Source organism: Purpureocillium lilacinum, assembly GCF_023168085.1.
Source record: "Purpureocillium lilacinum CBS 284.36 DNA, scaffold_4, whole genome shotgun sequence".
NCBI classification, from domain to species: domain Eukaryota; kingdom Fungi; phylum Ascomycota; class Sordariomycetes; order Hypocreales; family Ophiocordycipitaceae; genus Purpureocillium; species Purpureocillium lilacinum.
The window spans coordinates 3,638,916-3,651,385 of NW_027072114.1; the positions used below are offsets into that span (position 1 = coordinate 3,638,916).

General features: G+C 57.0%; 7 protein-coding genes across 7 annotated transcripts; 5 read left to right on the top strand and 2 right to left on the bottom strand.

The window, feature by feature from the left end:
* Positions 1-432: 432 nt before the first annotated feature.
* Positions 433-858, top strand: PLICBS_006262 (uncharacterized protein; the record flags this gene model as incomplete). The annotated part of the gene is made up of 1 exon (XM_065600901.1): positions 433-858. The coding sequence occupies one exon, from the start codon at positions 433-435 to the stop codon at positions 856-858; it is 426 nt and encodes a 141-aa protein (XP_065456973.1).
* Positions 859-2,385: 1,527 nt separating this feature from the next.
* PLICBS_006263 (uncharacterized protein) lies at positions 2,386-2,691 on the top strand (the record flags this gene model as incomplete). Its single annotated transcript, XM_065600902.1, has 1 exon — positions 2,386-2,691. The coding sequence occupies one exon, from the start codon at positions 2,386-2,388 to the stop codon at positions 2,689-2,691; it is 306 nt and encodes a 101-aa protein (XP_065456974.1).
* Positions 2,692-3,157: 466 nt separating this feature from the next.
* Positions 3,158-3,457, top strand: PLICBS_006264 (uncharacterized protein; the record flags this gene model as incomplete). The annotated part of the gene is made up of 1 exon (XM_018320040.2): positions 3,158-3,457. The coding sequence occupies one exon, from the start codon at positions 3,158-3,160 to the stop codon at positions 3,455-3,457; it is 300 nt and encodes a 99-aa protein (XP_018182514.2).
* An 871-nt stretch (positions 3,458-4,328) lies between these two features.
* Positions 4,329-5,200, top strand: PLICBS_006265 (uncharacterized protein; the record flags this gene model as incomplete). Its single annotated transcript, XM_065600903.1, has 2 exons — positions 4,329-5,086; positions 5,137-5,200. 2 exons carry the CDS (start codon positions 4,329-4,331, stop codon positions 5,198-5,200), a joined length of 822 nt encoding a protein of 273 aa, XP_065456975.1.
* Positions 5,201-5,248: 48 nt separating this feature from the next.
* Positions 5,249-8,803, bottom strand: PLICBS_006266 (uncharacterized protein; the record flags this gene model as incomplete). The annotated part of the gene is made up of 6 exons (XM_065600904.1): positions 5,249-6,390; positions 6,444-7,021; positions 7,068-8,227; positions 8,272-8,564; positions 8,618-8,623; positions 8,674-8,803. 6 exons carry the CDS (start codon positions 8,801-8,803, stop codon positions 5,249-5,251), a joined length of 3,309 nt encoding a protein of 1,102 aa, XP_065456976.1.
* A 281-nt stretch (positions 8,804-9,084) lies between these two features.
* PLICBS_006267 (uncharacterized protein) lies at positions 9,085-10,055 on the bottom strand (the record flags this gene model as incomplete). Its single annotated transcript, XM_065600905.1, has 2 exons — positions 9,085-9,941; positions 9,989-10,055. 2 exons carry the CDS (start codon positions 10,053-10,055, stop codon positions 9,085-9,087), a joined length of 924 nt encoding a protein of 307 aa, XP_065456977.1.
* Positions 10,056-10,768: 713 nt separating this feature from the next.
* On the top strand, positions 10,769-11,359 carry PLICBS_006268 (uncharacterized protein; the record flags this gene model as incomplete). Its single annotated transcript, XM_018320044.2, has 1 exon — positions 10,769-11,359. The coding sequence occupies one exon, from the start codon at positions 10,769-10,771 to the stop codon at positions 11,357-11,359; it is 591 nt and encodes a 196-aa protein (XP_018182518.2).
* Positions 11,360-12,470: the final 1,111 nt, after the last annotated feature.

The window sequence follows — 12,470 nt, forward strand, 5'->3', positions numbered from 1 at the left end:
GTTTGTCAACACCACAACTCTACGCTACTCTGCGCCTCTCTTCGTCTCGGGAAAAACTAATCCCTCGCACCCCAGAGACCGCACCGAGAGACTACTATAAGACGAGTCCTTGTGCCGCCAGTCGTCTGCTGTCGTGCACTCTTTCACCTCTCTACCACTTCCTGTCCTGCCTCCGACAAGACGTTCCGTCAGACCAAAACAACTTTACCAGGGCACTTTGCCGTGATACGTTTTTCGTACCCAGGCTAAAACCAAGAAGAACACCACCAAACGGTCACCACGGACTCTTCTTCTCCTGCGACGCCCGCTCCTGCTGCTGCCACGCTCTCCGACAAGGCCATTTCGCCGGAGCAGAACAACGTCAACGAAGCGGTGCTTTGCCGTGATACGTTTTACGGCCCGGCCAAAACAAAAACACCACCACCAGCGAGCATGGCTTCTTCTTCTGCCGACGATGGCGCCGCCCTCCCACGGACCAGCAGCGCCTCACACGTCCGCCCAGCGACGGCACCCTCTTCTCCCGGCGCCCCAACGCCTCGAAACACCGCAGAGATGGAAATCGAGGTGCTGCGGGACATGTTTGCCATGGGCTCGTCCTCCTCGCGCCTCGTGCAGGTTGGCCGGCGAATCTGGGCAATGTATACGCCCACACTGCTTGACGAGCTCTACGCGGGCAGGCACACCCTGCGACAGTTCATCAACCTAAATCTGCGTTGGACCGTCGCGGTCAGGCATGTCTTTGAGAATGCCGCAGAGCCTGCCACTCAGGATGTGAACCTACGCATCCTTGAATGGCTACACCAGCGCCTCGCGAGCTTGCTCATCCGCACCTTCAACTTGCCAGTGTCGACTCACTGAGAAGAGTGCGCATCAAAGGCTTCTGCTGTAAGGATGGGGCATTCCATTGGCGTTTGGGAGGCTGCATGTGCAAAGGCGGGATTGAGCGGGCTTTGAAGCATGCATGGAGCGTTCTTTAGGGGGGAGGATGGGAGCATCATGGCGTTTTAGACTTGAGGCACCTGGGGCGACTCGTACATTTGGAGCAGGGACGCATGGTTTGGCGTTTTGAGATTGTGACGGAAAGTGTTCATTACAGGAAGCAGGCGCCGTCTCTCCCCCTCCCTCAGGGCCCTGGACTTGGTTACATTCTTGTTGAAGCCCGCGAATCTTCAATAATAAAGCATTTTTGCATGCAGTCGGATTGTGGCTCTTTTTGTGAGCTCAGAACAAAGAAATGCGCTGCCCTACGTGCACAGAGCTGGAGGCACGGCTCGCCGTGTTGACCACACCAGACTTGGCCCGTAGGTGATCAGCCAGCTGTACTTGTATCATGAAGTCCAGGACCTCAACAGCAACAGAAAAGCACTTGAAAGATACGTGGATACGAGCATACCCTGCCATCGCTCATCCTGCAGAGCACGCGAAGAAGATCCGACCTGAGCCTCTTAGCGGGTCACACGACGAGGATTGATATTGACGCTTCAGGGACAGCATCACGATGCGTATCAGAGTCCCCCAAACCACCGCACCTGCTAGCCAGAGCGCGGATTGACTCTGAATAATTTTTTCTGCTACATAATCGCGTTGTGCGGACTTCCAGCGGCGGCTTTCGGCGCAGTGGTCCAACATCGCCTGGTGTTGCGCAACTCGGCCCAAGGGACAACGCCGCTGAAACACTGCTCCGAAATTCACCCACCTCTGCAACCTGAAGACGCCGGACACTATTCGGTGTGTTTTTCAGAGGTATTCCGTCTGAAAATCTGGAGCAGCCTTGTCACCGGGTGACCGCCTGGCGATATCAATCAGTGAGCCCCAGTGCCGTGTCGCGCACGTCTTTGCGCCAGACGAGGCCGGAACCCAGATGTCGCATGAAACAAAGTCGTGATGCACTAAATTGCCATCATCTCCTCAAGAGGTAAAAAGTTTGTCTAATGCGGTTGCCAAATGTCGGTTGGTGAATCTATTTGCCAAAGTTGGCTTGCCAGTTACGTGGCTGGTGGCCATCAATTCAACGCGTTTGCGGATCAAAGCCTAAGAGTGGAGGTTGCGTAAGCCTTGTTCAGGCTTCCTTCGCCGTGGCATTCACAGGACGACAGAGCATGGACGTCGCACGGCGCCTGTTATTCACTCCCGCGCAGGTGCGCGCACCTGGCTGGGCCGTGTCAGTCCGCCCACCTCATCTGTGACGAGCAACTTGCCTACAACCTCAACTTGCCTGCAACCTCAACATCACCGTCATCATCACCACAACCTCAAAACCACCAAAAGCTCTGCAGCTTGCAAGATACCTTCCTACTCTGCTCTACTCAGTGGCCACTCAAGCTATTGCAGCATTTCCACCACAAACACGAAGCAAAAAGCATCACTTCGCACGAACTTACAAAAATGTCTGTTGCCAACGGCAACAACGCTGCCAACGAGCCGCTCGAGGCCATCTGCCGCTGCCTCTACCTTATCTTCACTGGCCCGTCCACCAACGCGCAGCTCGTTCAGTACGGCCACGACATCCTCGACTGGTACTCCGATCCGGCCGTGACGGGCGACGCAGAGGCCCTCTACCAGCTGGACACGGTGCGCGACGTCTGGAAGGCTGAGCTTCCTAAGGAGGCAGACGTGGAGACCCTGGGAACAATGCAGATCCTGCGGGAGCGGGTTCAGGAGTCGTCCGACAAGGTTGTTCGCCAGGAGTAACGGGTGGGGACTGCTGTGTGTGGTGCGAGGCGTACAGGGACGGGGCGTGCGAATGGGGGCATGTTGGTCATTTCTGGGACTGTATACACTGAGTGTCGAGAAGCCTCATAAGATCAGCGGTGGAGGCGGGCTGGGCTGTTTGCTCTCTGAGTGTCGTTACTACCACTGAATCGCGATCTGCGACACGATCTCGCAGCTGTTCGCAGCTGTCAGTATCCGCCTTCTAGCGCCTCATCACAAAACTTTATCACGCCCTAAACAAACCCTGCGCCTTGCTGTTGCGTGTATGTGTACCAGATTCTGGGGCCGTACAATCTTCAGCTATGCAACAATCCAGAGGCTTTGCATAAATCTTCGCTTCTCTGGACGGCTTTCTCGTCATCTTGTCGAAGGCGTGGTGCATCCAGACGCAACATCTTTGCAGACCCGGACCGGAGCATCCCCACTAACGTCGTCGATCCAGAAAATGGAGTATATTCGAACCATGCCTGGATACACAGCTGGTCAGATACGCGGCCTCCTCGCGGGCCTGAGGGCCAAACTTGGCCCTGGATCCGCCGCGCCAACGGACCTGGAGCTGCAGATCATGGCCCACCACATCATGGTGTATTACCACCACTGGGACATGCTGGAAGATCAGACCAAGCGCGACCTCGACTACGCGTACTGCCTTTGGGAGCAAAAAGCGTTCGAGGCTGGCCCGGCGGAGCACCTGCGGCAAGTGGCCGCCGAGCTGACGGCGAAGCAGTTGGCCTGCTCGAGATGATGAGAGACATGGCTATCTTAGGCGAGGTAGAACAAGAATGTAGTACGTGGGCTTAGAGCGTGCACTGCGGCTGTGAGCTTGTTTGGATAGAACCTCAGGTCATGTTCGTCATCGGTAGCGCAGGCCCTTGCAACGACACCTTCATCAAAGGTCGATGCTACATACAAGGTGCGACATGGATGCAATGCTAGTTCAGCATCCTCACGTGGAATTTGCATTGACGTGATTTTGCATTGGTTTTCTTTCCGTACATGCGACGCCAGCTTCAGTGATCCTCGCAATCCTCCAAGTCCCTGCATATCATGGCGCCCCTTTGTTCCAAGTCGCATGCCGCACGGCACTGCGCCACAAATCACTACGTACCTTCCCAGTCTATCATGACTATTCGACTTGCCCTTCGACAGTTCAAGGTTTTCCAACGGACTAGATGTAAGTGTCCTTTTGGTGAACAAATTTCGCACTTGGCCTCCTATCCACTCAGTCCCACGGAAGAATTTCCTTCAACAAACGCCCAAACAGCTTTCAACCCCTTGACTGAATCGGCAAGTCAATCGCTTTATTCATGCAAATCAGTTCCGTCTCCTAACAAAGAAGTCTTAGCATGTCAGGTCCCAGGTTCGAAACTCCATTCATCACGACACCGCGCCTCGTGCAACAAAGCCCAGCGTCAATGGCGCATTGAAGGTCACTCCATCATGGACACAAACGCCGCGTCGACGACTCCCAAGCTTAAATAGTGTGAGGTAGAGTGTCGTCCGCCAACCGTGTGGCACTCACGCAACTTCGCTTGCCTGCCTGCTTGCCTGCCTGCTTGCTTGCCCGGGATATCTTTCTTCTCTCTTCAAAAGGTGCATCTGCCATCCGTTTCGCCATGTCTTTTGTCGTGTATGGCACCGGCCACCTCTCGCCGGGGAAGATCCGCTGGTCATGGTTCCGTCGCTGGCTGCGCTCCCTGCCGTCCCGCATCGCCAACAGGTTTTCCAAGAAACCGCGGCAGAGCAGCGCCGAACCCGTCTCCACGAATGCAGCGTACACATACACATACGAGATGGCACCGACGGTGACAAAGCCAGAGGAACTCTCTGGCACGGCAGCGGCGCCAGTGACAACAGGCAAAATCTCCAAGCTGCGCTCCTTCACCGCGCGCCCCGCGTCCACCCGTCAACAGCGCCGCACCCAGCGCCGCCAGCAGAAACTCGAGAAAACAAAGCGCCAAAACCGCACCCTGTGCGAGGTCCTCGAGCATCTCCTCTGCGGACGCGGCCGGCGCACCTGCGGCGACGTCACGCCACGCACCATCGCGCAGTTGGATTCCTCGGAGCGCGCGTACGTCGCCGTGCGAGGCGAGACCGCGGCGAAGCGCAAGGACGGCCTCGCGCGGCAGATGAGCTCGTTCAGCGCGCAGATCAGCGACGTGGACCGCGGGCTCGACCGCGCGCAGCGCGTGCGCAACGAGCTCTTGTTCGGCCGGCGGGTGTTTTGCAAGAGCGACCTGGAGCAGCTGACGGACGTGGAGGTTCAGATCCATGCGCTGGAGGGGCAGCTCGCCAGGCTGAGGCGGAAGAAGGATCGGGTTCACTACGACTTGGCACAGTCGGAGTACTTGATTGCCTTTGCGAAGCAGGTTGAGTTGAGGAAGAGCTTGCCCATTGAGTTTGCTTCTTTTAATGACATTGCAGCGGCTTTGTCTATGTCGGCTTCGACCTCACTCGACGTCGACACGGCATCACGGCCAGCGTCTGAATCTGGTACGGTGTGGCCAACGCAATATCTATCTACACAACCGAGTGGCTAATTTTCCAACAGCCGCAGCGTCAACGTCAATGCCGCAATCTCATGATCCTCATGAACGAGGACGCGACCCTCGCCCACGCTCTCCGCCTCCTCCAGTGTCCCTCGGAGTGTCGTCTCAAACAGGTCTTGCCGCTTTGCAAGAATAGCTCTGAAATCCACTCCGTCTGGGTTCGACGTTATGGCGTACTGCATCCTGACCTCGTCCGTCGGGACCAGGCCTGCCCGTTTGCGCAGCCGCTGTACCCTGTTAACAACCTCCCGCGCGAGCCCCTCGTCGGCCAGCTCGGGATGCAGGGCAACGTCCAGCAAGACAACAACATCTGCCGCAAACGCTGGCTCCCATAGCGGGCCACTGTCGTCGTCTGTCTCCACGGGCTTCGTCCATACTCGCGCAACGGTCAAGTCTCCCGCACCGAGCTCAATGTCGCCGAGAGTCAGCTTGCCGTCTCGCTGATACGCCCTGAGCTGCTCCTGCGTGAGAGATGGAAGCAGCTTTCGAAGGGCTTGCACATTCTTCTTCAGCTGCAGCTTCTCGGCTTCTTGGAGCTGGTCGCCCTTCATTTTCTGCCCCAAGGCCTTCCAGTCAGCCTTTGCCTCTAGCGCGATGCCGTACCTTTCCTCGTCCGTCGACAGCACCATGTCCCTGACGTTGAGCTCTTCTTGGACATAGCTCTTCAGAGACTCCACGTCGGGCACTGTTTGAGCGTCGCTGACCACGACGAGACGCAGCAACGGGGTTTTCAGCGACACGTTCTTTCTCTCACGCGCCATTCGCCCGAGCTGAATGACTTGCTGCATGGCCGCCATCCTCCGCTCAATGTCGGCATCAAATAGTGACTCCTGGGCTGTTGGGAAAGGAAGGAAATGAACGCTTCGCGAGTCTCTATATGACCCAAGGACAGGACTGAGGTATGGCTTGAGGAGGCCATAGATATGTTCCGTGACGAATGGGACAAAGGGAGCCAGGGCTCGAACCATTGTGAAGAGAACTCGGAGCAGCGCGTTCAACGCGGCTTGTGTGTCTTCATGGCCCAGTCCCGCAGCTCCCTTGAGACGGCGTCGGTTGAAGCGAATGTACCAGTTGGTCAAGTTGTCGATGCGCTTCAACAACTCGGGCACCACGGTGTGGAGTCGGTAGCCTTGGGTACATTAGCAAGCCATATATTAGTTGCAGATGCAGTACCAAACTTACCTTCCATCTCTTGTTCAATAAACTTGAGCAGTGTCTGGCAGTCTGCCAAGATCCATCTGTCCATCGCATTGGTAGGATGGCCGTGGCCGTCCGTCCCTGCGTACAGCGCCGCGTCCGCCGTGAAATCACCACCAGTATTCTTCTTAAACATGGCCGCCTGCTCTGCGAAGAACTTGTAGCTGTTCCACAACGGCAGCAAGACCTTGGAAACAATCTCTCTCACACCCGCCTCCTTGAAGCGCAGTGGCTCTGCTTTAACCACTGGCGAACTTATGAGATAAAGGCGCAGAGCATCGGCACCGTACGTTTTGACAATGTAAAGCGGATCAGGAAAGTTGTTTAGGCTTTTTGACATCTTCTTTCCGTCTTCAGCGAGCACCATGCCGTTGACGAGGACGTTTCGGAATGGCGACTTGCCAAGCAGCTTGTTGCCTAGCACGGTAAGAGTGTAGAACCAGCCGCGCGTCTGGTCAAGACCCTCGGCGATGAAGTCGGCGGGGAAGTGGCCCTCTTCAAAGGCTTTTGCGTTCTCAAAAGGATAGTGAATGGATGCGTATGGCATGGAGCCCGATTCAAACCTGCGATGTTAGCAATTGCAGGAGTCAAGTGGCAGGGTAGACTTACCAGCAGTCGAAGATCTCATCAACGCGATGCAGCTGCCCTTTTCCTCGACTCGAAGGTATGGTGATGTGGTCAATCTTGTCGCGGTGAAGGTCCGTTATTTCACCAGTATATCCACTCAGTCTCTTCAGCTCATCGACGCTGCCCACGCAAACCACCTCTTCATAATCATCGCTCACCCATAGCGGCAGCGGCGTTCCCCAGTACCGATTCCGGGAGACGTTCCAGTCATGCGCGTTCTCTACCCAGTTTCTGAAACGCCCGTCCTTGACAAAGGCTGGTGTCCATGACGTGGTCTCGAGGTTTGCGGTCATGAGCTCGACGGAATTCGTCACCTTGACGAACCACGATGACACGGCCTTTCGAATGAGCTGTGTGTCAGACCGCCAGCAAAACTTGTCCGAGTGTGTAATCTGGGTTTCGACGAGAAGGCGGCCGGTGGGCCGCAGATCGCGCAGAATGGCCTTGTCGGCAATCTTGACGTGCTGGCCTGCGTAATCTGGCACCTCCGATGTCAGACATCCCTTCTCGTCTACTGGACACGGTGGGAGACGATTGGGGCCGATGAAGCCTGCGGCGACGGCAGCGTCGTAGTCCTCTTGGCCAAAAGCCGGTGCCTGGTGGACCAGCCCTGTGCCCCCTCCCTCCTCGACGTATTCTGCCAGGATGACCTGGAAGCAGTCGCCAAACTTTTCCACAAAATAGTTGAACAGAGGCTTGTACTTCCACCCTGCCATCTGCTGACCTTTCACCCTGTTCAGAATCTTGTACTTTGCCTTGGACTTGTCCTTGTACAACATGGACAGCCCGCTCTCGGCAAGCAGATACTTGGACCCGGTAGCTTCGTCGAGTATCTCGAGGTACTCGAACTCGGGGTGTGCGGCGATGAAGAGGTTCGACGGGAGTGTCCACGGCGTGGTGGTGTAGATGACCAACGAGGTGTCCTCGCGGCCATCGACGCCGACCAGGGGGAATGAGACTAGTACAGCGGGATCTTGGGTGAGCTTCTCGTTCTGCTTCGACTCCATGTGGCTGAGAGGGGTGCATAGCGCCGTTGAATACGGCATGATCTGATACGCTCGATATACTTGGCCGTCATCAAAGAGCCTCTTGAACACCCACCATACCGACTCCATGAAGTTTGCGTCCATGGCCTCCAACGCCTGTTAATATCATCATAGACATGGACCGTGGCGTGAGGCCATACCTTGTAGTCATTCTCCATGTCGACCCATCGGCCGACACGCTCTATCACCTCCTTCCACTCGTCGGCATAGGTCATCACGATTGCCCTGCATTCCTCATTGTATTTGCCTATGCCCATCTCGCGAACCGCGTCGGGTCCCGAGATGCCGTGCTTCTTGTCGATCTGGTACTCGATGGGCACGCCGTGCGTATCCCAGCCGAACCGCCGAACCACATGGCGGCCTTTCATGGACCAGTAGCGTGGTATAATGTCCTTGATGGTGGACGTGAGGAGATGCCCAAAATGTGGGAGCCCTGCTTGGGTCAGGTCTGGTATTATCGACAAGGCCAGTCGTGCGTGGGAGTACCTGTTGCTGCAATCAAGTCAGGTCAGGGTCTGGAGTACGGGATTCGGGAGACATACCAAAGGGCGGTCCGTCGTAAAACGAGAATCGCGCGCCATCTTCAGTGAGCTTCAGCTGCGTCTTGAACGCGTCGATTTCTCTCCAGTAGCGGAGTGTATCCTCCTCGAATTGTGCGAACTTGACACTCATGATGCCGAAACTCGGGGCGGTACTAATCACACCACAAAGCGATGTCAAATTACTATGGAACGAGTCGGGATGTTTGTCCCTTTTAAAACGCCGTCTTACAAGCAAGGGTGAGTCACCTTGACTGTCCACGCATTCCGGCGCCGGTGAAGCTGCTGAACCGCCACCACTTATGACACATTGACAGGCCCCAATCACCGTCCAAGTAAAATACAGGAAACGAGTACAACAGAAAGCCAACCAGATCCCAATCGATACTGTATGCAAATTGTTCAACTCTGCCCTCAAGTGACCGTGGACTGGCGGGAGTACCTCCGCTCTGCGTGGGTCCACACTTCGGTTGCGTACTTCTGGAAGAACTGGTCCCTGAAGACGAATCTTGTTGGCTCCCTCAAATGTAGACTCCGCTCTCTGAGCATCACGTCGTCGAACTTGATTTCGAGTGGGCCGCCGGTAACCCTTGCGAGCTTTGATCGAGTGGCGACGGGGTCGCCGTTTGAGTCGTAGTCGGGCGTGGCCGGGGTTATCCTGATCAACCGCTTCCTTGTTGGGATGAACAACTCCTTGAGGGTCGAGTCTGCTCGAGCCGCCGACCACTTTTCGATAATAATGCAACCTCTGGGGCCGGGTTCGACGCACACCAGAAGCACAACGCGGACCGACCCCCGCGTCGCGCGAAACCACCATCTCACCTTGGCCCGAAGCTCGTCCAGTGTCAATTCCCAGGAGGTTTCCATAATAAAAGATGGGAAATGTTGCTTCGCTATGCCAAGATCGTGTGGGAGGAAAGAAAAGTCTGGTTGTGCCGCCGTGTACGACCACAACTTGTACACGCGTTGCATCTCGTGCATGGGTTGGTTGCGCCAGAATGTAGAATCCATACGCTTCTGCATCCCGCGGTAGATGCAGTACTGCAAAGCATAGTGCGAGCGCGAGGGGTTGAGATGGACCGAGGTAAATCCTGTCTTGCTGTCGTGGTAGAAGATGCGGAACATGGGAATGAATTCCTGCCTCCCGAGGAACCGTGCAATTTTGTCGAACTCTTCGACGGCCAGGTACACCACCGCCCAGCGCTCGGGACAATCACGGCCAGCCATGCTAAGCAGCTCCTCTGCCTTGAGATGCACCGGGCAAGGACCGCCTGCCAAACGTCAGTCACTGCCGGGGAAGGACGGGCTGGATGCCTACCCAGCCGTTCTCGTAGGCTCATCGCAGCAAGAGCCGCCCGAAGTTGACTCTCCTCTTGCGCGTCCATCTCGGCTGATCGGTTTCGGTGGAGCGAGGAGCGAACCGAGCAGTGTAGCGAGAAGTAATACCCTGGCTTGGGAGTCCGCGCCTCTCATGACGCCCATGGCGCGGAGAAGAGTAGAGTTTCGCTTAGGCGTCGGCACTGGGTGCTTCACGCCAGAAGAAGAGCGCGTCGTGCATTGCATCATCTGGAAGCCATCTTGATGCGTGGCAGTTGCGTCGTTGGCTTCAGACTTGTTGTTGCTGGTGTAGGTAGTCACCCGATTGCAGCTGGCACAGCACGCCAACCTGCTTGGTGGGCAGGAGCGAGGGCCTCACCGCATTTGTCACTTGCTATGACCAAGGACGAGGCGCCAGTTCGACCGCGAACGACTCCTTCCTTCATTTGACTTGCGCTTGGGTCGCCGGGGCGAGTGGCCTCTTGTTCTTCAACCATAGACGTGGTGTCAGCCTTCTGCTCTCTCTCACGCCTCCGCGACACCTACAAACACATTGTTCCTCCTCCTGCGCATGCACTTGCAGTTCAAGACCGCCGTGCAATATCCCACATCATCGTATTCAGTCTCGTTTGTCTGTTCAGCATCAAAAGACCTTGCAAAAGCTCGCGGCTCCCACAATCGCCGGAGACCACAATTCACGACTCGAACTTCAACGCATCGACTCAACTCTGGACGCAGAAAGGCCGCGCGGCTGTCGTATGGCGCTTAACCTGGCGACATCATGGGCCTCCGCCCCGGAACCGCTCCAGGGTACAGCTATGCCACCTTGGCGGCATGTATGCCCGTGCCCCGCGACTCAGCCAGACGAGATAGTCGCAGCCAGCATTTGACCGACTCTCGACGCGTGTCGGTGGACAGCGTTGCTCGAGCTCAGATAGACCGACGATACTCAAGAGACTCGCCACCGCCGCGCTTCCGCGCAGAGACAGGGCCTTCGGGTGCCTACACAAGCCTCCCATCCGGCCTCATGGTTCACAAGGGCGCCATCAACGCCAAAGACCGCCGCATCGACGCTTCGGCAAAGTCAAAAGGCAACACCGCGTCACACCAGGCTGCAAACCCGAAGCCGTCGAGGCACAGGGCTAGCAGGGATCAAGAACCAGAACAGCGCGCCTCTGGCCGGTCGCGACAAAGAAAAAGCACATCCAAACAGCTCGCCGAGGGCCAGCAAGCCCGACGACGCCCCTTCAGCCTCAGCAGCGCCCAATCCAAGGACACTAGACGGTCGTCCGTGAAATCGAAGAAGCAGTCGGACCAGAAGAGCAAGGGCAAGTCGAAGGGTATGTTTGGCTTGGGCTGCTTTGGTCTCTGATAGGCGGCTGACCCTGCGTCAATGGGTGCCCAAGGACTTAAAAGTATCCTTCGCCTGGCCGCGCACTATCCACGCTCCCTTTTATTGTACCTGCGGTTTAAATTCTTCCGTCCCCGTCGAGAATGAGCCAAGATTGGGACGACAGTCCGTGAGCCGGATACAGGAGTCGGGGGAATTACACAATATGGAGGATAATACCTAGAAAACTGAAAAGATAACCATCCGTGAATCTCCTCGGCGTGGCGCATCTGGTGACCACGTTGTCGGCCCATCTGCAGCCACTACACCCCGCGGCTAATGCACCGTCAGGGCTGCAGCTCGTCCACCACCTTGAAGATGCCTGTCTCTGCCGAATGACGGAAAGCAGGAAGTGCCATTAACTCGGGCATGACGTCCTCGGCAGCCCGACCAGGTGCGTGTTGACTCACACTTGGATCGATACCTTGCAGGTTGCTGTGATGGCGGGTGGGAAAAGAATGCCATGCCTCTCGCCTTGCGTCGATGACCTCTTACAGCCAGCCATCTCGTGCCCTGCCATGCCCTGCCCTGCCCTGCCGAAAGACGCGAGCTCAACGCGGCTGACGCTCCATCAAACCGTAACCATGCCCCATCCACCGCCGCTGATGAGCTGCCTCTTCTGGCGGACGTCGCCTTTTCCCATCACAGGAACAGGCAGGCCGGCAGGCAGGCAAGCCGCAAAAGGTCCCGTCCTCGGGGTCTCTCCTCCTTGACCCGCCCCGTCGGCCGCACGCACGCACGCGCGTCGCACCGTAACGAACGGACGAACGGGGCGGAGGAGGCGGGCCAGCAAGTCAGCCAGCCAGGCCAGCGAAGCAAGCAAGCAAGCAAGCAAGCAGCTCCATTGCCGGGAACAGCAGTCGCCCGTCCGCTGTCGTCGCGCGCGATGCTTCCCCGTCGAGCATAAGGCCCGCGCGTAGCAGCATCACATGGTGCCAGCGAGCGACCAGCGACCAGCCCCCGTCGTCGTCACCCCCCTGTCACCACCCTTTCCTTCAAGGCGACGGACGGACGGACGGACGGCGACGGCGACGGCGGGCCAAGAAACTGGGCCTGGCCGGCCAACTTTCAGGGTGTCGAAACCTCGCGCCCT